Raw genomic sequence first — 26,395 nt, forward strand, 5'->3', positions numbered from 1 at the left:
GTCCCATTTTATAATTTTTGCTTTTATTTCTTTTGTGTTGGGAGACTGATCTAAGAAAACATTGCTACAATTTACATCAAAGAATGTTTTGCTCATGTTCTCTTCTACAAGTTTTATGGAATCATATCATATTTTGAGTTTATTTTTGTGTGCGGTATGCGGGAATGTTCTAATTTCACTGATTTACAAGCAGTGGTCTGGCACTCCCAATACCACCTGTTGAAGAGAATGTCTTTTCTCTATTGTATATCTTTGCCTCCTTTGCAAAGAGAAATTGAATGTGGGCTTATTTCTGGGCTCTCTATTCTTTTCCACTGATATATCTGTCTCTTTTTGTGTCAATACCACACCATTTTGAATTTTGTAGCTTTGTATTAGAGAGTGATGTTTGGAAGGATTAAATGACCAACTTTGTTCTGTTTCCTCAGGACTGCTTTGCAAATCTGGGTCTTCTGCTGTTCGATATAAATTTCCTAATTATTTGTTCTAGTTCTGTGAAAAATGCCATGGGTATTATGATAGGGATTGAAGTAAATCTGTAGATTGCTTTGGGTAGTATGGCCATTTAATAGTATTAAATCTTCCAATCCAAGAGCACAGATAGCTCTCCATTTCTTTGAATTATCTTCAATATTCTTTATCAATGTTTTATACTTTTCAATGCACAGGTCTTTTACCTCCTTGGTTAAGTATATTTCTAGGTAATTTTATGTGAATTTTAAATAGGACTGTTTTATTTTTAAAACTTTCTTTTCTATATTTTATTACCAATGCAAAGAAATACAACAGATTTCTGTATATTAATCTCATATCCTGCTACCTTGGTGAGCTCACTTATTATTTCTAATTGTTTTGGGGTGGAGACTTGAGGGTTCTTGATATAGGGTATCATTTCATCTGCAAATAGTGATGGTTTTACCTCTTCCCTTCCTATTTGGATATCTTATTTCGTTTTCTTGTCTAACTGCTGTGGCTAAGACTTCTAGCACTACATTGAATAGAAGTGGTGAGAGGAGGAAGACTTTCAGCTTTACACTGCTGAGTATTATTTTGGCTGTGGGTTTGTTGTGAATGGTTATGTTGAGATATATTCCCTCTATTCCCATTTTGTTGAACTTTTTAATCAGTGGATGCTGAATTCTATCAAATGCTTTTTTTTGTCTATTGAGATAAGTATGTGATTTTTTTGTCTTTCCTTCTGTTATTGCAGTGTATCACACTGATTGATTTGGATATTCTGAGCCACCATTGTGACCCCAGAATGGATCTAACTTGATAATGGCATGTGATCCTTTTTGTGTTGTTGGACTGGGTTTGCTAATATTTCGTTGAGGATTTATGTATCCATGTTCATCAAAGATATTGGTCTCCAGTGTTCCTTTTTTGTAGTGTCTTGTCTGGGTTTGGTATAAAGCTGATGGTGACTTCATAAAGAAAATTTGGGATTGTTCCCTCCTCTGCAATTTTTTTTTGGAATAGACTGAGAAGGATTTGTACAAGTTCATGTTTGGTAGAATTCCCCAGTGAAGCCATTTAATCCAGGACTTTTGTACGCAAAGGATTTTTTAAATTACAGATTCTACTTCACTTCTAGTGATCAGTCTGTTCAAATTATCTGTGTCTTCTTACTCAGTTTTGGCAGGCTGTATATTTCTAGAAATTTGTCCACTTCTTCTACATTATCCAATTTGTTGGTACATAACTGTTCACAGCATTCTCTTATGATTTTTTGTATTTCTGTGGTACAGGTTGTTATTTCTTTTTCATTTCTTATTTTGTTTATTTGGCTCTGCTCTCTTTTTGGTAAGCCTGGCTAGAGGTTTATCAATTTTGTTTATCTTTTCAAAAAACAAACTCTTGGCTTTATTAACCTTTTCTATTATTTTTATCTCTATTTTATTTTTTATATATTTATTTTATATAATTTACTTCCTCTCTGACCTTTAATATTTCCATCCTTCTTCAGATTTTGGGTTTTGTTTGTTCTTTTTCTAATTCTTTTAGGTATTAAGTTAGTTTGAGATGTCTCTTGTTCCTTATAGAATACCTGTATTGCTATAAACTTCCTTCTACAAACCACTTTTGCTAAACCCCATAGATTTTATATGGTTGTGTTTTCATTGTCATTTGCCTCAGCATATTTTTTTAAATTTCTTCTTCAATTTCATCATTGACACAATGGTTTCTTAGTAGCATGCTGTTTAGTCTCCATGTAATTGTTTCTCAGTTTTCTGTGGCTGATTTCTAGTTTCATGCCATTGTGGTCAGAAAAGATGCTTGAAATAATTTCTATACTCTTATATTTGTTAAGGCTTGTTTTATGACCATTTAACATGTAGTGTATCCTAGAGAATGTTTCATGTGCCCTTGAAAACAAACAGGAGAAAGAATTATCTACTCTGGTCTTGAAAGGGTGTTTTTATGTGGGAGTGCTCCTGTGTAGACTGTGTATCCAGTGTTTTTGGTATAAGAGCTGGCTTAGGTATGGATGGATGCCAGCCATGTCTTTCCTCAGAGTGTGATGGCCATTATCCTCTTGATAGGGGGTGTGGTTGGTATTGAAGTATCAAAAGCCTGTGTAGGTGTGAGCTAGAACATCCTCTCTGCTCTGTGGCTGTTGCTGCTCTCTCAGGGATTGGATCTGTTTCCCTGTTCCCTGTCCTGAGGGTCAGGTTCAATCAAGCTCTGCTGTCCAAGTGTATGCCCTGTCCCAAAGGAGGTGAATGCTAAAGCAAGTGAGGTTTGTTTGCTCACAGATGACATGTGCACTGCCTGTGTAGGCATCTGTAGCTCTATTTAGAAGCAGTCCAAATTCATGCCCCTTTCTCTGTTGTGTTCATCCCAGATTGAGTGTAAGGCTGGGGTATGGAGCAGGCTGCAGATGGGGCTTAGGGCATTGTGGCTGCAGGAACTCAGGTGGCAGAAGATCTGGCTAAGCTACAGTAAACAACAGATTTTAAATGAAGACAAGACAGCTTTATAGAGAAAGAAGATGCCATTTACGACTTTCATAGCTAGAAAGGAGAAGTCAATGCCTGGCTTCAAAGCTTCAAAGGACAGGCTGACCCCCTTAGGGGCTAATGTAGCTGGTAAACTTAAGTTGAAGCCAATATAATTTACCATTCTGAAAATCCTATGGCCCTTAAGAATGACGCCAAATCTACTCTGCCTGTCCTTTACAGATGGAATAACAGAGCCCGGATGACAGCACATCTGTTTACAACACGGTTGACTAACTATTTTAAGCCCACTGTTGAAACCTATTGCTCAGAAAAAAGAAAAAGATTTCTTTCAAAATATTACTGCTCATTGACAATATACCTGGTCAACCAAGAGCTCTAATGGAGATGTACAATGAAATTAGTGTTGTTTTCATGCCTGCTAACACAACATCCATTCTGCAGCCCATAGATCAGAAGTCATTTCAATTATCAAGTCTTATTATTTAAAAAATACACTACACAAAGCTATAGCTGCCATAGATAGTGACTCCTCTAATGGATCTGGGCAAAGGAAATTGAAAACCTTCTGGAAAGGATTCACCACTCTAGATGCCATTAAGAACATCTGTGATTCATGCAAAGAGATCAAAATGTCAATATTAACAGGAATTTGGAAATTGACTCCAACACTCCTGGATGACTTTTGTAAGGTTCAAGACTTCACTGCAGGAAGTAACTGCAGATGTAGCAGAAACAGCAACAGAACTAAAACTAGAGCCTGAAGATGTAACTGAATTACTGCAATATCATGAGAAAAACAAAAGAGATGAGGAGTGGCTCCTTATTCATAGGCAAAGAAAGTGGTTTCTTGAGATGGAATCTACTCCTGGTGAAGATGTTATGAAATTATTGAAATGACAAAGGATTAGAATACTACATAAACTTAGTTGATAAAGCAATGGCAGAGCATTTTTAAAATTAAGGTATGTGTATTGGTTTTTTAGATATGATGTTATTGCACACTTAATAGACTATAGAACTATGTAAATATAAATTTTATGTGCACTGGGAAACAAAAAAATTCATGTGACAATTTATTATGATATCACTTTATTGCAGTGGTATGGAAATGAACCCGCAATATCTCTGGGTTATGCCTATATGTTCCTAATTACGATAATTCATAATTCAATCTGTTCATCTATCCAAGATGATATACAGTCATTGTTCTAACATAACCTGTCAAATTCTATGAAACAAAGATATGTGATATGTCTATTTTATTGAAGAATCTCGTCTAACTTCCATAAACCATGACTAAATTTATAAGCTCTAATTATGGATTAGCTTTACTTAATTCACTAAATCCACTAACAAATTTAAAGAAAAATCCTTACATCCATTTTAAATAATCTACGCTACCTCCTAAAAGATTATTCACCTATCCCCCAAAATGTAAGCTGAAGTGAAAACAAATTTGAATTTAGCTGAGAATACGTACTAACTAGAGGCGCTAACTAAAAACCACTGACAATATTTTAGCTCATTATATTAAGGTAATACTAGCAGTAATGTGTCAACATCCAAAAGGCAGAAGAGAGAGAGAGAGAAAGAATGTAAAGAACAGTACGAATGGATTTTATGTGCCAGGACTGTACATAAATGGCATTCATCACTTCCACCCTCATTTCTGTTAACAAGTTCAAGACATGCAAGGGGGAATGGGAAATATTCTTTGTCATTTGGCCACAACTCCAAGAAGGCAATGAGAATACATAATTTTGGGATAGATCTAGCCATCTCTATCACTCATACTAGCATAGTAGAGGTCTAGCAAAATCTTAATTCACTGAAAGAGAACAACATATTTACCATGCAGCTTTATAAAACTAATATGAAAAAAACAGAAGATGCTTTGATGTGGAATAGTTCTAAAATTATGGTTAAAGATGAACAGAACAACAACAGGGAGTTCCTTTCATGGCTCAGCAGGAAGGAACCCAACTAGCATTCATGAGGACACGGTTTCCATCCCTGGTTTTGCTCAGTGGGCTAAGGATCCAGCATTGCCGTGAGCTGTGGTGTAGGTTGCAGATATGGCTCAGATCCTGCGTTGCTATGGCTGTGGTGTAGGCTGGCAACTACAGCTTCAACTGGTCCCCTGGCCTGGGAACTTCCATATGCCATGGGTGTGGCCCTAAAAAGCAAAAAAAAAAAAAAAAAAAAAAAAGAACAACAACAAAAAAAACCCTAAATTTAAATCAGCCACCTGAAAGAATAGCAAAAGACCAAAAACTGCATTTCAGAAATGAAATATCACTCTGGGAAAGCTTTGTTTTTACAGGCATTCCTTTCTAAACTCTGTCAGGCAAACATTTTTATAGGCTATCTTTCCTCACACACAGTCAAGTTCATGATATACAACATAAATCAGAGACAGGGAAATAATGCAACAAACCTTTTCTTAGACCAATAGGAAAGGCATAGCAAAAATTGTCTATTTCTTACAGGATTAAAAAAAAAAACCCTACATTCTTTATTTTTCATCTCCCTGGGAGATAAAAAGGTACAAGTACTTTGGAATAATACTTCAAAAGGTATATTTTTGCTTGCTTTAAACAACAGAAACAACAAAGTCCTATTTTGAAAGGGGGCCTAGTCCATTTATCTTTACAAAATGCGGGTTCTAAAATCTGAACTACATGCCAAAACAAGAAAAGCAACTTATCTTTAAAAGGCTAGGATATTTTTGTTTCTGTTTTAAAGGGTTTGTGGCTCTGGAGGTTGATTTGCCTTTCACATTGGATATTATGGCATTTTCTCCATGAATGAAAACAAAGATGATGGTTTTCTTTATTACTATATTCCTAAATGAACAACATGGCTTGTGACTTAAAGAAGCTTTAAATGTTAGTGTAGCTTTTGAATCAACTGAAGATCATATTATCCAAAAAACAGTATTGATGATAACCTAAAAAGCTATAATTACCAGCAATGCTACCATTTCTCAGGATTGAGGTTTACTAGCCCTATATTTTAAAAACATTATTTATAATATCAAATAATATAAAAACAAAAATTCAAAGAAAATCTTCATAGTTTGCAAAATTCTCTCTATGCTCAAAAAGTACTATCTTTTTTCACATAATAGATGGGGAAATAAATATGTAAAAATATCTGTACTTATTTAAAAGTCATGTTTTAAGACTGTGTCTGTGAAAATTAATTACCAAATTAATATTTAAAAAATCATTTTGATTCAATGAATGAATTCTCCTTTTATGATAAATCTTTTAAACATTGTACCGGAGCTATAGCATCAATGAAAAAAGAAACAAAAAAATCTCAATGTCCTAACTGATTTCACTCAAAGTAGTTCTAAATTTCAGTGAATTTTCAAAAGCAAACCCAACAGACACCAAAGGATGAAAATACCAACTTCCCTGACACCCCAGGGCAGCCTTGCTTCCCCACTTAATTCCTCTGGAACATCAGACTGGGATGATGGCCCCTTGACTACATTTCTTTTCATCATCATTTGTGAACTCTGTGAGGGTAGTGACCATGCTAAGTAGTTACATTAGGCTCTTCAGTGCCTATCACGGTAAGCGCTTAATAAATGTCAACTAATTGAACAAATGAATAAAGTTAATTAAAAGCTGGGCAAAAGTTCTAACAGGAAGGCAGCAAAGGGTAGAGAAAGAAGGGGGGAAAAAGTACTAGAAGGGAAATGAAAATAGTTACTTCCTGTAAATGACCTTAGACAGGGAAGCCATTTAGTAGTCCTATGCCTCCATTTCTTCATTTAGTATATAAAGAAGCTGAACAAGATTATCTCCAATATCACTTCCATTTCTGAAATTTTACCAAAAATGATCATCTTATGTACAAATATTCCATAGACTAAACACACTCTTAACCAACTTTCATCGTACCAACTTCATTGTATTAACAAGTTTTCCGTCCCTTCTGAAAACATACAGTCTGAGCAAAGGTTCTCAAACTTTAGTGGGACTCAAATTGCCTGTGTTTGTTAAATCACAGATTGTTATGCCCCACTCCCGCTGCTTCTCATTCAGTACATCTTGGATAAGACCCAAGAATTTACAATCCTGAATAAGTTTCAGGGGATGTTGATGCTGCTGGTCCAGAAATTACACTTTTGAGAAACACTGCCCCATAGTAAATGCCCATTCAACTCTCTTCCCATCAGCTGAGCTATTTGATTATCAAAGGTCAGTTTCCTGGAGTTCCTGTCGTGGCACAGTGATTAACACATTCGACTAGGAACCATGAGGTTGTGGGTTCGATCCCTGGCCTTGCTCAGTGGGTTAAGGATCCGGCGTTGCCGTGAGCTGTGGTGTAGGTCACAGACATGGCTTGGATCCCCCGTTGCTGTGGCCCTGGTGTAGGCAGGTGACTACAGCTCCGATTAGACCCCTAGCCTGGGAACCTCCATGTGCCGTAGGAAGCGGCCCTAGAAAAGGCAAAAAGACAGGAAAAAGAAAAAAAAAAAAAAAAAAAAAGGTCAGTTTCCCAAATTTATATATTCTAGTTGAAACAGCTGAATATTATGCAAATGTACAGAGGAAAGTCACTTCAAATTACCTGCTGGAGTTCCCATCATGGCTCACAGGTTATGAACCTGACTAGTATCCATGAGGATGCAGGTTCGATCCTTGGCCTTGCTCAGTGGGTTAAGGATGAGAAGCTGCTGTGAGCCATGGTGTGGGTCACAGATATGGCTCAGATCCCGAGTTGCTGTGGCTATGGCATAGGTCGGCAGCTACAGCTCTGATTGGACCCCTAGCCTGGGAACATCCATATGCTGCAGGTGTGGCTGCCGCCCCCCACGCCCAAATTACATGTTGAATTAGGTGTGAGAATTCTGTAAAATACTCAGAAATTTTGATAAAAATCCATAATTTTGCATTCTTTCCCAATTTAACTTCTTAGTTCAATTAAAAACTAAAAGTGAAAATAGTAGTGATAAATTATAGGTGTTAAAAAAGCCACAGGCACAAATGGACATGAGGAAACTTTTGGAGTGATATATTATCTTGATTGTGGTACTTCTGTGTCATTTCATGGGTGCATATACATGTAAAACTTATCAAATTGTACACTATATATTTATGCATTTTATTGTATGTTAATTATACCTTAATAAAATATATAAACAATATATTATCTTGACTGTGGTACTTCTGTGTCATTTCATGGGTGCATATACATGTAAAACTTATCAAATTGTACACTATATATTTATGCATTTTATTGTATGTTAATTATACCTTAATAAAATATATAAACAACCTACAAACTTACACATATATGCACACTCAAAAAACCAAATTTTGTGAGAATATGGAGCAATCCTAATTTTCATACCTTGTTGATAGGAATGCAAAATAGCTCAAACACTTTAGAAAAAGGTTTGGTAATTTCATATAACCTAAACAAAAACAGCATATGACCAAGTAATTCCATTCCTAATTTTTTTTTTTTTTTTTTTTTTTTTTTTTTTGTCTTTTTGCCATTTCTTGGGCCGCTTCCGTGGCATATGGAGGTTCCTAGGCTAGGGGTCCAATCAGAGCTGTAGCTGCCGGCCTACACCACAGCCACAGCAACTCGGGATCTGAGCCACGTCTTCGACCTATACCACAGCTCACGGCAATGCTGGATCCTTCACCCACTGAGCAAGGCCAGCGATCGAACCTGCAACCTCACGGTCCCTAGTTGGACTCGTTAACCACTGAGCCACGATGGGAACTCCTCCATTCCTAATTATTACCAAAGAGACATGAATACACAAGAGCTTGTTCAAGAAAATTCTTAACAGTTTTATTTCTAATAGCTAAAAACTAGGAATAGCCCAGGTATCCCTCAGCAGGAGAATGGATCAACAGAATACAGCATCCATACAACTCAGAAATACTACCCAGTAATAACAAGAAACAAGCTACCTACGAACTCAATAACAAGATAAATCTCAAAATATTATGCTAAGTAAAAGAAGCCTTTTTTAAGAGTACATCTTTATGATCCCATTCATATGAAAAGGTAAAACTAACTTACGGTAGAAAAAGTAGAAAAAGATTGGCTCTTGGGTGTGGTGTCAGGAAGGAACTTGAAGATATCTTCTGGAGTGATGGCAATGCTATCTTGAAAGAGCTTACACAGATCAGCTGGCTTACACAGATATATGTATTTGTCAAAACTCATGGAATTGTGGGTACACTTAAGATTTATGCATTTCAGGAGTTCCTGTCATGGTTCAGTGGAAATGAATCTGACTAGTATCCATGAGGATGCAGGTTCGATCCCTGGCCTCGCTCAGTTAAGGATCCGGCAATGCTGTGAGGTGTGGTGTAGGTCACAGATGCGACTCAGATCCTGTGTTGCTGTGGCTATGGTGTAGGCCGGCAGCCATGGCTCCAACTGAACCCCTAGCCTGGGAACCTCCATATGCTGCAGATGTGGTCATAAGATTAAAAAAAAAAAAAAAAAGATTTGTGCCTTTCATTGTAAATCTCACTTCAACATGAAAAAAAAAAGAATTATAATTAAACCCTAGCTAACAATATGTATGCTTAAGTATTTATACATAAAACACAGAGTTCCCATTGTGGTTCATTGGGTTAAGAACCCGACATAGTCGCCTCCGTGAGGATGCAAGTTTGATCTCTGGCCTCAGTGTAGGCTGCAAATGCAGCCTGGGTCCAGTGCAGCCACGGCTGCAGCAGACGCCTGCAGCTACAGCTCCAATTCGACCCCTAGCCCAGGAACTTCCATATGCCATAGGGTGGCCCTAAAAAGAAAAAAGAAAGAAAAAAAATACTAACATCTGTCACTTTAAAATTCAACAAAAGGTGGTGGAATAAATGGACAAATATATGATAAAGCCATGTATAATGAAAGGTTAACAGAATCTAGGTGGTGAGTATAGGGTATTCATTGCATAATTCTTCCAGTTCTTTTATATGGTTGAAAAACTTCATATAAAGATGTTGAGGAAAAATCACTTTACAATACTAGGGATTCCATTTTTTGCATATTTATGCATGTCTGTGTATTCATGGATCTTTAAGCCAATGAGCAAGGCCAGGGATTGAACCCGTATCCTTATGGATACTAGCTGGGTTCTTAGCCTGCTGAGCCACAACAGGAACTCCAAGAATGTAAAATACTAAATTTACCTACTTTTCAATTAGAAATGAGGAGAGCAAATATTTTTAGTACATAAAACAAGCTTTTTGAGAAAGAAAAAAAAGCTCAATTTCATACAATGTCCAAGTTAGAATATAAGACGGAGAAAACTTAAGGGATGAGATCAGAAAAAAAGGAAAAAGAAATGAAAAAAGTTAACAGCATAGGCAAAGAGTAATTGCCAATGGTCTATTTTTATAGACCATTTTCACCTAACGCTACTGCATTTTGAAACTCAGGTGCACTCAATAACTAAGGTTCACATCTCTTCAACTGGCTTGGTCATTCCATCTACAGAAGCTCTATCTGAAACAGATCTCCCAAAACCACCTGTTCACAGAGAAATTATTCTGAGTTACAAGAATAATAACTAGAGAACTAGTCCCGAAGGATAAGACAAATCCAGCTATGTATCAAATTAGTATAAAAACTATTTCCTAATCTTCAGAAGATGAGCCCTCAGACTTTCACGGCAGCACATAACTCAAAGCCTTCCAATGATTTGTAAGTGTGTCAGTTAATATACAATTGTGCAGGAGAATAACTTTTAAAAGAACCTTATAAAATGTAAAATATAAGGAATTTCTTTGTAATATAAGCTTCAGAGATGAAAGCTTAATTTGAGCCTAAAATGTGCAGAGGATTTGAACTGTATTTAGTAATTTTAGGGGGGGGGTTCCCAAACTGCAAGTCACTTTTTGTAAGCACCTGCATGTTTCTGTGAAGAAGAACGGGCACTACTAGTTAAAGGTGTGTGGCAAAGAACATTCTAGCATAGGCAAAAACAGTAAAAGTATATGTAAAGATAGAAGGGCTTTATGATTTACTTTCCTCTAGTATCCATCTGCATATCCTGGTCACAGATGGTAGTTTCCAAAAGGCTCCTTTCTTTATTCTTGGAAAAGGATTCTGAGAAAGTAAATTTGTTTATTCCACAAGCAATTATTTAACAGCTTCAGTGTGCAAGCCTAGAACCATGCACATTGCCTGAGCATAAAGCAACAGAGATTACAGCTAATATTAATACACTGATTACTGAAGGACTTAAATTTTACCCTAGCTTTTTACATGAGAGCTTTCTTTATACACAGTTCCATTACAAAGCTATTTTCAAATGTTAATTTTCCACTTACCTTTGAATTCTACTAATGGCAGAAGTATCACGAAGAATAAAATAGCTTCAATTCAATCATAAAGAAGGAAACACAGAAGGACTTAATTGCAAACTAGACACACACTCCTGAAAATTCAGAGTAATTATTTAGTATAAAGTCAAGATTCAGAAATCTAATCTTTTTGGATTAAAAACCTTTGTAGTAGACATCTTCTGACAGGGCTCCCAATAATTGTCACTTCTTCTCCAACCATATTTAATCCCCCCGCCCTTGAGTAGGGGCTAAAACTTGCAACCTGCCTCTAATAGAGTGAACATGGCAAAAGTGAAGAGCTGATTCTTTTGTGATTAGGTTACAAAAGACCATGACTTCTGTCTCACTAGGACTCTCATTTGTTCTCCCTGTTAAATCTGCTTCCACATTGTGAGACACTCCATGAAGAGGCCCATGTGGCGAGGAACCATGGAACAGCTTCACGGGTAGCTCCCAAGAAACCGAGGCCTCAGTCTAACATCCCACAAGGAACTGAATCCTGCAACAATCAAATGAGCTTGGAAAGGAATTCTCCCAAGCCCAAACATGAAACGACTGTGGTCTTGTGAGCAGCAGAGCCAAAAGACCCAACTAAAAGGTACCTGGATTCCTCACCCACAGAAAGCATAATACGACAAACGTGTATTGTTTTAAGCTGCTACACTTGGGGATAATTTGTTATATAGCAATAGATAATGAACATAGAGCCCATCTGCAGAAAAGTCTATACATGCACAAATTCAGGCACACATTTTAGAGAACCAGAAGGCAAAGCCCACCAATACAACTCCTAGTGGCCCAAAGATCCCAGACTGAGAAACTTCTGCTATAATAAACTGCAAACAATATGCACAAAAGGCCTGCAGTAAGTCAATTTAACCACGCTATGTAGCTTAACAAATGTCAGAATGCTTTCCTTCCATACGGTAGTACTAAAAAAGTTAAATTATTCTAGATAGAATTGATATCTTAATACTAGTATCACCAAAGGTAAAATCAAGTCAAATTACAATAAAACATTATTTTAAATAACATATTTTATAGGTACAAATAAGTATTAAGGATAAAATACTGATGAAACACCATCCTTAAGTAGTGAGACGTCCTTAAGTGGGTAGGTGAGATATACACAAACATACACACCCACACAAAACAATTATAAGAAGATCGGGAAGGGGTTCCCGGCGTGGCTCAGTGGTTAACAAATCCGACTAGGAACCATGAGGTTGCGGGTTCAATCCCTGGCCTTGCTCAGTGGGTTAAGGATCCGGCGTTGCCATGAGCTGTGGCGTAGGTTGCAGACTCGGCTCGAATCCCGAGTTGCTGTGGCTGTAGCGTAGGCCGGCGGCTATAGCTCCGATTCGACCCCTGGTCTGGGAACCCCCATATGATGCAGGAAGCAGCCCAAGAAGAAGAAGATGATCAGGGCTACAAACAAAAATTTGAATATGGTATCCATTTGTGTACATGATATGCATGACATACTACGTACGACTTTACTGAGTTTTAATAATAAAGTAATTAAAATAAATACCTGTACTGTTTTTCCAAGTCCCATGTCATCACCAAGAATACACCCTCTTCCTTGGATGAAGTGTCCATAGAGAAACTGGGCTCCTTCCCGTTGGTAGTCTCTCAAATACCTATTAATAGTATAAGGAATAGAGGCTCCATCTTCAGATAATTGAAAAGCAACAGCAGATGATGGAAATTCCCGGTCTGGGAAATAAGGTTTTTCCAAATCTTCATCATCAAATATAAAATTCCTAGAGTACTCTTTAACAGATTTTACTTCTTGAAGTCTTTTAAGAGGCACTTTCCTTTCTTGAAAATCTGAATATAAGATGACTGCAAATGACTCGCCATTTTCATCCATTGTGATAGATTTTATGCTTGCTTCACAAAGTTTTTCATTATCTGGAGACGGGGCAAGACATCTTTCTCCTGGATGCCATATAGCTATAATAATAAAGAAGAAAATAAGGTTTCCACATCTAACTTATAAAGGAACACCTCCTTTATCTGCTGCTTTGAGGAAAAAAAAAAAAGTACCTCACATAAATATCCTTTCCAAAATCTGAAACAAGATAAATTATACTCATAATATGTATAGCTATTTTCCTAAAATATATTATCAGATGTCCTCCTATAATAACAGAATAAAGGGTACATAATTAATGTCCAGTTGTTCTCGCTCTGCTGTATGTCATAATCTCCCCATACACGCTTAGATATGATGTCTGTTGATACTGATTCAGTGGGTGTGAGCAATGGACATTTGGTTTTATTATGTGTTTGGTTGTTATCGTTGAATTCAAAGGGTAGCTCTGATGCACAGCCAGGGTTGAGAACCACTGACTTAAAGATTCATGGTGACTCATGAACATGATGTATACCATTATTGACATGGCAGAGTAATAGTGAAAGAATTTGGTAATAAGTAAGCTAAAATCCTCTGAACAGCAATATTTTCTGTGAGTCTTCTGTCTACCCTTTTAGTTATTTCTTCTCCCTCTGAAGACAGCTGTTTCTTCTCACTGTCAACATTGCTGCTTTTAAAACACGGCTTGGATACAACTAACCAGGGGAATCTCCGGTACAACTACAGAGTGACACGTACTAGCCTTTTCCCTTCTAGATTTTGAAGAGTTGAGGGTCTTAAAAAAAGAGATGAATTCTAAGATCTCTTTCTGCTAAGGTTCTTTTATTCTTTGAAGAGTCTAACTTCTCTCTATCTATGAATTTATTCTGTGCTTAATTATACAGCTATTTCATTTTCTATTTAGAAAATACAACACTATGAATGGGGAGAAGAGTCTCTACAGAGTATACTATTGGTACAATTAAAAGGTACCAAATAGGGTGTTTCCCATCATGGCTCAGTGGGTTATGCACCTGACTAGTATCCATAAAGGATGTGGGTTCAATTCCTGGCCTCGCTCAGTTAAGGATAGGTCACAGATGGCATGGCTGTGACTGGCAGCTGGAGCTCCGATTCGACCCCTAGTCTGGGAACTCCCATATGCCACAAGTGCGGCCCTAAGAAAAAATTTTTTTTAATTTTTAAAAGTACCAAATAGAGGAAATTAAGTAAAAATAATTTCCCAAATGGGATTTCTTATAGCAAGAATCCCAGAGGAATTGCATGACTACAATTTTAAGAATACTAGGAATTATTTTTTCGACATATTTCTCATTGAGATCATATCACTGGTAGTTTCCTGGGGCCTTCCTAATGCTTTTGAACTAGGTTTTTAAAACACTCATGATTATATTATGACAAGTATGTCTACACTCTCTTTGGCAAGAACAGCTCACTATGCTACTCGTCATCACTAGTTCCTCAAAAGTAAAACCATTATTTTAACTTCAGTGAGGTTGTTTTTACATAACAATCTTTAGTACAGAGAAAAAAAATCTGTTCTCCCACTTTAATCTTTGCATCCAAACTGAGAATTATTACACTATTCTAAAAGACATAGTTTTAATGTGAAAATAAAACCCTGATTCATTGTACAGAGATAACAGGTCAGTGGGCCCTATTTCCATAATAGTACTGTTTAGGCCTTAAAGGCCCTTACAGTAATTATTAACACATTATTTCTGTTTCACATGATTTGTCTGCCTGCCCAGTGGAAATGCCTTATAAATTTTAGACTTCATTCATTCATTTATCATTCAACATACATGAAATAACACTAATTATTTACCAGAGACTGTACCACACAGCGAGCATAAAACGAAGAAAATCAATGTCAAAAATGATAGTGATTAAAACTTGCTCAGAACTAGTCTTTCTAAAGCTCATTAAAAGGCATCACCGTCTAACCAACTTTTCAAGGTAGAAAACCTTTAGTCAGCTCCTATCCCTCTTTTTATATTAATCCCTAATCCAATCCATCAGAATGTCCTGCTGGTTCTTATAAAAAACAAAAACAAAAAAACAAACATAAAAAAAAAAATCCCTTTCCTCCCTGATACAATTTCTCTAAACAACTGCTGACAAACTTTTTCTGTAGAGTTAGATTTTAGTTATGTGTTAGTTTAGCTTTTGCAGGCTATACTGTCTTTTGCCCTTATAACATAACAGCAGCCATAGACACATGAATAAAAGAGTCTGACTGTGTTCCAGTAAAACTATCTACTAAGAAACAACTGTCAGGCTGATCATAGTTTCCTATGATCTCTGGCTTCCTCCTAAAGTCCTGCTATAGACTTCTAACCATTTTCTCTGCTGACACTATTTCCCCCGACAATCAATTTTCCACATAGCAGCAAAACTGACTACTTTATTTTTTTAACAATTTGGGTATACTTTATTTTCGTCTTTTTTTTTTTTTCTTTTTTTTCTTTTTTGGCTTTTTGCCTTTTCTAGGGCCGCTCCCAGGGCATATGGAGGTTTCCAGGCTAGGGGGTCTAATTGGAGCTGTAGCTGCCGGCCTACGCCAGAGTCACAGCAACATGGGATCCGAGCCACCTCTGAGACCTACACCACAGCTCATGGCAACGCCGGATCCTTAACCCACGAGCAAGGCCAGGGACCGAACCCGTAACCTCATAGCTCCTAGGTGGATTTGTTAACCACTGAGCTACAACAGGAACTCCAAAAATTGACTATTTTAAAATATAAATTATTAGTAAATCTTTAACTTAAAATCTTTTCGTAATTACCCATTGTTCAAAGAATAAAATCCAAACTCCTAACTATGGCCTACAAGCCTCTGTATGATCTTCCCCTACTTATTCTCCAACTTAATCTGTCAATTTTTCCCTTGACTCACACATACTGAGGTCTTCTCTCAGCTACTTTTATGTCATCTCCTCAGAGATTTTGTTTCTGACCACCTTATTTAAAGTAGGGAATCCCACTATTCCATATCCCAGTATTCTATTGCCTCCCTAGCACATATCACAAATATTTAATTATCTTTACTTTTGAAACTCTGCCTCTCCCCTAGAAAGTATCTTTTCCAAGAAAATGTCTGTATTGTTCAAAATGTTATCCCCAGGACCAGAACACTCAATAAATGTGCTGAATTTGTTAATGAAAACATCTCCTGGATCTCACAGACCTTGATATCTAACAAGAGAAACAGATACTAAAAAGTTCACAAAGGTGAAATTATAGTAAGTGCTTTGGCAGAACAGGGTGCAAAGAGGTACCAAAGAAAGAGTTTAAAAGGGAAAGAGATCTAAGAAGAGCATCTTGGTCAAAGGGCACATGCAGCATGTGCAAAAACCTCCGCTTCATGTAATTTACAGAAATCTACTTGGTTCCTGAGTTTGGGTTAATTTCTAGAACTAAAGAGACTCAGTTGAGTTTGAGCAAAGGCTGAATCTCTCAGTATTCAAACTCCAGAACAAACAGCTTAAAATAGGATCACTGCCTTTTGGACTGAATGGGATAAGGCTCCTTATGATCTGGTCCCTGTGTTCCTCTTTAACTTCATTTTCTACCCTCTCTCCTGATTTCATTCCAAACTGGCTTCCTTGAGTTAAGCCTGCTCCCATCTTAGGCCCTTGAGATTTCTGTCCCTTTTATCATCATTCTCCCTAAATACAAACAGGATTCTTTCAGTTCATTCAGATCTCTGCTCATGTGGCATCTCCTCAGAAGTATCTTCTCTGATCACCCAATCTAAAATAGCACTCCCTGCCACTCTCCCTTCTTTCATCCTGCTTGATTCCATTTTCAGAGAAAAACATGAACTATCTATTACTGTTGGTCTCCTCAACTTAAATTTAAGTTTCTCAGAGGAGGGACTTAATTTGTGTTCACTGCTATACCTGAGGCACCTAGGACAATGTTTGACACTCAAACACTTGTCAAATTAACAAATATTTATATATAGCTAACATTTGAGGGCTTAGGTGTGCCAGACATGTGCTTTAGATGTAGTAGTCCATGCAGGCCTTTCAGCAAACATTTCATTACTTCATATATATAATATCATTAGGAATTCCTATTGTGGCTCAGCAGGTTAAGAACTTGACTAGTATCCATGAGGATGCAGGTTGGATCCCTGGCCTCACTCAGTGGGTTAAGGATCTGGCATTGCTATGGCTATGGCGTAGGCCAGAAGCGGTAGCTCTGATTCAACCCCTAGCCTGGGAACTTACATATACTGCGGTGTGGCCCTAAAAAGACAATAATAATAGCAATAATAATAATAATGATAATGATAATAATTGTTCCATTTTACAAATGGTGAAACAGATAAAGATAACCATGGTCACACAACTAAAAAGTGACAGAGCTTGGATTTGAACCAAGCTATCTGAACTCGTAGCTACCATGCTGTACCAAGTCACACATGAATGAACAATTAATTCCCTAGAATTAATTACCCCTACCCCTTTTAAATGAGGTTTGAGCATCCCAATTACTCTAATCTCCACTGAGAAACTTCATCTATTTATTTCACCTGCCAGGTTCCTATAGGTATTCATATTTATGATCCCTGAGTTAGTGCCATCAATCCTTAGCCTTCAGAGTTGTGCCTTGCTACTTAAATCTCTCTGAACTTTAACTCTGAATTCCTCATCTATTTAATGAAATCAATTATCTTCCTCAAAGCAAAACATGTAAATAAGCAATCAGCATATTTCTGGGCACAGAACAGAACCTCAATATCTGGTAGCTTTCGTTATATCACTATTCATAGTGAAAGCTATTAATTAGGAGGCAAGAAGGCATCCCAGACGACTTGTGGCTGATAACCATACCCTCCTTAAACCCTCTCTCTATTGGTGATCCATTAAAGGTGATCCTGACTGAGTACATCATATATTAAGCTTTTTGTGTAATAAACTGAAATATCTCAGCCTTTTCATCTACTTAATAACAAACTTCTTCCATTCACTGAGAACTAAGACATACAAGAATAAACAATAAAAATATCAAACATTTACTTTGTGCTTATTTTGAGCCACTCACTGGGTCGCGTAAATGCTTGGCCTAACACCATCTCAGCTAATAATCACAAGAACTCAGCCATGATTTCAATTTTACAGATAGGAAACTACCAAAGTTGCTCAGCAAATGACCGTCATCGTCAACACCAGAGCGCAGGTTCTCAACACTGAATTGCAAACTGGTTCCAGCCCTGGGGGATGGTGCACAACCTCCACCTGTCACCGAGAGGAGCCACGGCGTAAAACCCCACCCCCCCCAAGGGAGCTGGGAGGAAGAAGTCCAACCCCACGCAGTAAACACAGGTGTCTGGGCGGAGAGGCGAGCTCGGGGGTTATACCTTTGCTGGTGGTTTCCGCGCGGGGTTTCGGGGCAGAGGGATCCATCTGCCCAGGGGGAGGGGCCTGGCAGCCTGGTTGCATTTAACACCTGACAGGCGGCGGAGGACGGCGAGGAGGAGGAGGGGGGCGGGCGGACGGCGACCAACTCCACCTCCAGCCTCCCTCCGTACATCGCTCCCCCGAAGCCCGACGTCACGGGAGAAGAGAGAGCAAATGTGGAGCTTGAGGTGGTCCAGGGATACGGGACGGTGGCGTCCGAGACTGCATCAGAGCCGGAAGCTGGCAAGGCGGCGCTCACCTAGCCGGGGGAGAAGGACAACCGGCGGGCAAATCTCCCCCTTACCCTCACTCTCAGTATCGGGCCTCCCTTGCAGCCCACTGCAACTTCCAACCCGGACTCGGAAAATCCCGCGAGAACGGGCTTCCGAACTGTCATCGAGATCTCACGAGAACCAAAATCTTGGTTCAAGGGGCGGAGCGATCTTCGGGCGTCTTTCCTCTAGGAGGCCTGTAACACAAAGATCCGCGATAGTTGCAAATATCGCGAGATTTGGTATCGCTGGGCCCGGGGAAGAGCTTGTGGCTTCCGAGAGAGGCAGGAAGGTTTGTTCGTGGGCTTGGACCTAACTGTGGGTCTTATAAGAACGGGGAAGAAAGGTGACGACCCAGCAGGAGACTGTCGTCCCGGAGATCGTAACTCTCTGGCTTATATTACGCATTTGGTTTACTCGTCGTGTTTCCAGCTGCCTAGGAACTTGAGAAAGCGAACAGTTCCCTTCTGCAGTGCCACCCTAACCGTGTGGACACCGACGTCAGGACACCCACGAGAGGCATGTTTTCCTAGTCTTACACTAAAATGGTGTAAATCATAAATAAGTGAATACAAAACATGTGACACATGCCTAAGTTCAAGATAAAGGTATAAATGCGGTAAAAGGGTTTTTTCCATGTACCAGTGGTTTGTGTAACACATTTTGGGAAAACACTTAGCAAACCATAGGGCTATTTTGGGAAGGATCTTCAGAGCAGCGTACCACTCAGGAATTAATGGGGACTACTCATGTAATACTTTTACAGATATTGCGCAAAGATTAATACAAAAATGGTTTCCGCACATGTTAATGTACTGTAGGACATTTCATTGAACTAGATTAGCCTGAATGGGCCTGTATTAATTTCTTATGGCTATTGTAACCAGTTACCACAAACTTAATGGCTTAAAACAGCTCCAAAGTGTTACAGTTCTGTAAGGCAGAAGCTCTACATGGATCTCATTAGGCTAAAATCAAAGTGTCAGCTGGACTGGCTTTTCCGGAGGCTCTGCAGGAGAATGTTTCCTTGTCTTTTCCAGCTTCTAGAGGCTATGCACATTTCTTGGCTCATGGCCCCCTTCCTTCTGTCTCCAAATCCAGCAGTGTTGCATCTCTCTGACCTTTCCATAGTCACATCTCCCTCTAATTGTAGCTGGGATTATTTGATTTTAAGGGTTTATGTGATAAAATTGAGTCCTCTAATAATCCAAGATAATCTTCCCATATCAAGGTCAATACCCTTAATACATCAACAAAGTCCTTTTGCCATATGAAGTAACATATTCATGGGTTCCAAGGATTAGGGTGTGAACATCTTTGGGGGAATCATTCTGCCTACCATAGGGTCTTACTAGGAAGACTATATGGCTCTTTGATCTACAAAGACAGATACAAAAAATGAGAACGTTTTCATAAAATGCTTCATCTAGAATAGCACTTGTTTCTGTTTACCAGCAGCTAAAAATGTTGTATCTGAGAGAAACAAATAGATGCTGGCCCTCACACATAGTTAAGAGGTTAACTCATTTAACCTCAGTGCTTCAATGTCCTCACTCATGACAGCAGAGAGACAAATAATACTAATCTACCCAAAAAGGGGTATTGTAAGAATTAAATAAATAAAACATCTAAAACAATGCCTCATCATAGTAAGGACTTAGTAGTGAATAGCATACATAATTGCAGTATACTGTTGTTATCAATGGAACGCATCTGCTTGAAACCTGCATTATGCATAGCCATTGCTTCAGTAAAATTTTGGCTAATAGTTGGAAGTGCATTATAACTTAGAGTTTTAGACTAGGTTCTAACTTAAACACAGTGTATTGTAAGGCATATTTTTTAGGCACATCTTAAAAAAAAAAAATAACCCTGCTCAATATCATTGTAACTTGAATTTAACATGCATTCTGACATTGGAAAATTTTAAATGTAGGAAAAAATATTGGAATTGCTGAAATATATCTGTTTTACTGCTTCAAGAAGTTTGATTCCCCTCACACACACTGGAATTACTAGTCGTGTAATGTTTTATTTTTCCAGAGGTCCACTGATTTAAGATGTTCATCCCTAAAGAACTGACCTCTGAATAAGATATATAGATGGCCAAAAGGCACATGAAAAGATGCTCAGCATTACTATTAGAGAAATGCCAATCAAAACTACAATGAGGTATCACCTCACACCATCAGAATGGCCATCATCAAAAAATCTACAAATAATAAATGCTGGAGAGGGTATAGAGAAATAGGAACCCTCCTACGCTATTGGTGGTCATGTAAATTGATACCACTACTATGAAGCATGTATGGAGATTCCTTAAAAAACAAAAAAATAGAACTGCCATATAATCTTGCAATCCCTTTCCTGGACATATATCTAGAGAAAACCATAATTCGAAAAGTTACTGTTGATTGTTCACTGCAACACTTCTTAAAACAGCCAAGACATGGAAGCTACCTAAATGTTTGCTGACAGAAGAACAGATAAAGAAGAGGTGCTATATATATATATATATATATGTGTGTGTGTGTGTGTATGTGTATATATATGTGTGTGTGTATGTGTGTGTATATATGTGTGTGTATATATATGTGTGTGTGTATATATGTGTGTGTATGTATATATGTGTGTGTGTATATATGTGTGTGTGTGTGAGATATATATATATATATCTCACACACACACACACACAATGGACTATCACTCAGCTATAAAAAAAAGAACAAAATAATGCCATTTATGAACTTGTTTAGGAAACAGAACCACGTAGAAAACAAACTTATGGTTACCAAAGGGGAAAGGAGGGAAGGGATAAATTAGAAGTTTGAGATTAACATATACATGCTACTATATATAAAATAGGTGACCAACAAAGACCTACAGTAGAGCACAAGAAACTATACTCAATGTTTTATAATAACCTATAAAGGAAAATAACCTGAAAAAAAGTGCGTGTATCTGAATCACTTTATATCTGAAACTAGTACAACACTGTAAATCAGTTATACTTAAATTTAGAAGTATCATTATAGTGTTGAAAATTACATTGAAAAAAGTGATGATAAGACAAATCACATACACAGGACTTCCCATGTGGCTCACAACGTAACTACTTGGTGTTGCTTCTACAGTGGCTGTGGCTCGACCCCTGGCTGGGAAGCTTCCATGTACCACAGATGCGCCACTTGTTTAAAAAAAAAAAAGAAAAATCACATAAAAATATTATTTTAAGTGAAGGAGACCATCAGAAGCAGAAGGATGCCTCAGTTTCTGAGTATTTCTTCTTTGATCTCACCCCAAGATTATGATGCATCTAGTGAAGCAGAAACAATCATGATAAAATATATTTGATTGAATTAGATGCCTCACAAGATTAGACATCCTCAAACATTCCTTCCCCCACTTAACAGTAGCTTCTTTCTGATCCCATTATGGTAACATCCTTGTACAGGTCCTGATATTGTAAACATCCAGTTCTATATGCTATATACACTGCAAAGTGAAATTGAAAGTCTTGCAAACTATAAAGGAATTCCTAAAGTCACTATAAATGATATTGGATAACTAAATCACATCCAAAACATTTGGCAAGGGAGGACCTAGCAAAATTAAGCCAGTGAAAACTACAAAAAGAAAAAAAAAAAGATGATGATAGCATAGGCATTTCAAAAGAAAAATACTTGAATATCATGCCTTTGAGAAAGATGATTAAGCCTTTTGTTATTTTGCACAAAAGCAGTCTGCCTTTATATTCACACTGCAAAAGTCAAATACTTGTACGTGGTTCATGGACCTCCAAAATTGTTAGTTAATCCATCAAAACGGCTCAAGAAAAAAAATAGGTATGGGTCTTAAACCATTTTGACTGTTGTAACAAAATGCGATAGACTGGGTAGTGTATAAATAGCAGAAATTTATTTCTCACAATTCTGGAGGTTGAAAAGTCCAAGATCAAGATGTCAGGCCCCCTTCCAGTTCATAGCTGGTGCTTTCTTGCTGTGTCCTCACATGGTGGAATGGGCTAGAGAACTCTGTTATCTCTTTTTAAGAGCATTAATCCTAGCAATGAGGGCTCCAGCCCATGATCTAGTCACCTTCCAAAGACCTCACCTTCTAACATCACCATATTGACATTAGGATTTCAACATATAAACTTTGAGGACACACAAATATTCAGACTATAGCAATATGAAAACATAAGACAACAGAAGAAATTGAGACAAGGGTTTTAATTAGCCAATTTGAGACTGTAGCATTTCTCCTTTGGTAACAGTTTCAGAGCCATTGTGTCAAGAAAAAGGAAGGAAGAAGAGATGAGGGCAAGGTACAGATGGTAGAAATAAATGTATCTTCTTTTGCCAATAAGCAAGCTAAACCTTAAAGTTTAAAAGTTGATGTTATATGCAACAGTGTGAATGTACTTAACACTACTGAACTGTGCACTTAAAAATGAAGTTAAATTTTATATTATTTATTTATTTATTTTTGTCTTTTTAGGGCCACACCTGTGGCATATAGAGGTTCCCAGGCTAGGGGTCTAATCAGAGCTACAGCTGCTGGCCTACACCACAACCACAGCAACTCAGGATCCAAGCCGCATCTGCAACCTACACCACAGCTAATGGCAACACCGGATCCTTAACCCACCGAGCGAGGCCAAGGATCGAAACTGTGTCCTCATGGATGCTAGTGAGATTCATTTCCACTGAGCCAAGACAGGAACTCCTAAATTTTATGCTATGTTTTTTATACCATTAAAAAAAAAAAAAAAAAAAAAAACTTGGGTCAATGAAAGACAATTTGATGCTTGAGTTAGGTATGGTGAAATATACATGGTGAATGGCAGGTTAGTATTGGGAATATGCTGAGTATTATTACCTCTTGAACCTTCACCAATGTTGTTTTTACTTCATAGACTCTGAATGTTAGAACTTGAAGAAATCTTAGGGATTCATTGATCCTCTGCTCTAATTTAAAGACAATGAAATAGTTTTGAGAATATTAAATTAGTTTCCCCAGGTCACAAATAGCAAGTTAGGACTAGAACATGATTCCTGATACTCATTCCTGATAGTTATGATAGATATATAAAAATATTTCACAGAAGATATTTTTAGATTTGAAAAATTATATCCTGTGGTTCAATTTCATATCATGTGTCAAATAATAAGCCTAAAAAATCAGCAGCAAAACACAAGAAACTGCAGGTTGAAATAATTTTACAAAAGTAATCAAAATGCATGCTTGAACTTATAAAACAAGTATGTAAAATACTTATAGGCCAAAAAAAAAAAAAAAGTAGGGAGGTGAAAACTAGCTTATTAAGCTGGCAGTCATGCCACTGCTGTCCTGAAGGCATTTCCCTATCCCAGTTACCAAAAGGTCTGAGTTTTAACAGTCTTCTGCAGACAGAAAACATGGACTTAATCACTCAGTCCCAAATTGGAACTGAGACTTTCATTTGAAATCAGAAACCTTGAAAGGTAACATCCTCAATGAAACAGTGGGCTAGAGGAAAAATCTGGAGAGCAGAAAACAAGGAGGATGAAAAGAGACTCATCTTTCCTGACACAGGCTCTTTGGACGGTGGTATGTGTGTGTTTCCTCTGACATTTTGAAATCACAGTCATACCCCCAAATGGGTTAAAAATTGAATTCACATAATCTGTATGATCTAGGAAACCCCAAATCACAATAGTAGCGTGATATAATGCCAGGTTAATTACATCCAGGTTGGTAGAAAGAAAATAGCACATCCTCTCTAAAGGAAAATGAGTTAAAACAAAGACTCCTAAAAATCCCCAGAGATGAAGTCTTATAAAACGGTTCACAATCCCCAAACTGCAAAACACAAAAACAAGCTGCCATGAACAAGAGCCAGTGGGAAAAATATGCAACAAAATAGACCCCTAGTAATTTCAGTTATTTGAAATATTAGATAAAAGGGTTTTTTTGTTTTGTAGATAAAATATTTACTGATATTTTTTTAAAAATGAAGCTCAAAACATGAGAGAAAAAAGACATTGTGAAAAAACAGCAAATAGGTTTTTTTAAAAAGAACTGGAACTTCTAGAAATACTGAAATTAAAAGCTTAATAGTAGGAGTTCCCATTGTGGCGCAGCAGAAATGAATCTGACAAGGAACCATGAGGTTTCTGGTTCGATCCCTGGCCTCACTCAGTGGGTTAAGGATCTGGTGTTGCTGTGAGCTGTGGCGTAGGTCACAGATGTAACTCAGATCTGGCATTGATGTGGCTGTGGTGTAGGCTGGCATCTGTAGTTCCAATTGGACACCTAGCCTGGGAACCTCCATATGCCACAAGTACAACCTTAAAAAGCAAAAAAAAAAAAAAAACACAAAACACAAAAAACAAAAACAACAACAACAACAAAAAACCCTCAATAGTAAGTTAATAGCAGATTAAACACACCTCTAATAGAGAATTCATAAACTGGAAGGCCTATAGAAATAACCCCAAATGCAGAACAAAAAGTCAAGTAGATGAAAAGTACAAAAGGTTAAGAGAAATGGAGGCTAGAATTGGATTTCCAGAAGTAATGAAGAGAGAGCATGAGGGAAGAAAATGTTCAAAGAAATAATAGCTGAAATTCTCATATTCTAGAACCCCAATGAATTTGGCACAATAGAAAGAAAAAATAAACCAGTAGTTAGACACATCGAAGTAAAATTTCAGAAGAAAGTAATAAAAGATCTTGAAAAAAGCCATTAGAAAAGATGGATTACCCAGCTAGAATAGAATGACAATTTAACTGATCGCAATGGAATTCTCAGTAGTAAAAAGGAAGCCAAGGGACAATTGGATAGTCACTTCAAAGTGCAAAAAAAAAAAAAACCTGTCAATTTAGAGTTTTATAGTCTGCTACACCACCGTGAGAGCAAAATAAGAATATTTTCAGACAAAACCAAAGGCATAACACTAGTGGACTCTCACTACAAGACAGATCTTTTTAAGGATTTTTGAACTCAGAAAACAGATCTGAAATATAAGAAGAATGATTAGTCTAGCAAAATTAGCAAACAACCATTAACTGTGTAAAACGATAACGATGTAATCTAGATGTATACAAAATAAAGGAAAATTAAAAATTGGACAAAAAATCTTAATATAACAGTGAAAGGCTTTAAAGTATATGTTTCTGTTGGGAAAGACGAGAGTAGAGATATTGATAACTTTTACTAACTGAAGTATTCATATTAAATATCAGGGTATATGTAATGAAATATTAAAGGAATATATACGTTCTTAAGAAGAAGATAATAAAATTCAACAATCCAGTACAAGGCAGAAAAGGAGAGTAATAAAACCATGATTAATAGCTCAAAATGGTAAAACTAATCCATATGGTTTAGTAAAAGCAATCATTGTATTTGAAAAAGTAATTTTCCTGAAAAAAGTTACTTTCAGGAGTTCCCGTCGAGGTGCAGTGGTTAACGAATTTGACTAGAAACCATTAGGTTGCAGGTTCAATCCCTGGCCTTGCTCAGTGGGTTAAGGATCTGGCGTTG

The 26,395-nt window shown here is 37.4% G+C and overlaps 1 protein-coding gene across 6 annotated transcripts in view; it reads right to left on the minus strand.

Moving 5' to 3' along the window:
* ERCC6L2 (ERCC excision repair 6 like 2) overlaps positions 1-18,946 on the minus strand; it is a 129,145-nt gene extending 110,199 nt beyond the window's left edge. For all 6 annotated transcript variants that reach the window (XR_014817656.1, XM_021064596.2, XM_003357697.6 and 3 more), the window contains exons 1-2: positions 18,553-18,946; positions 12,834-13,258 (exon numbers count right to left, since the gene is read on the minus strand). Coding sequence is in view for 4 of the 6 variants with exons in the window: in XM_003357697.6 (XP_003357745.4) it covers positions 12,834-13,258; positions 18,553-18,634 (507 nt within the window). In the remaining 2 variants the exon portion in view is untranslated. The remainder of the gene's footprint in view (positions 1-12,833; positions 13,259-18,552) is intronic.
* Positions 18,947-26,395: the final 7,449 nt, after the last annotated feature.

Source organism: Sus scrofa, chromosome 10 (genome assembly GCF_054392235.1).
Source record: "Sus scrofa isolate SSC_HxYL_T2T_F1_AM1 chromosome 10, Sscrofa_HxYL_maternal_Yorkshire_Landrace_v2.0, whole genome shotgun sequence".
In the NCBI taxonomy this organism is placed as follows: Eukaryota; Metazoa; Chordata; class Mammalia; order Artiodactyla; family Suidae; genus Sus; species Sus scrofa.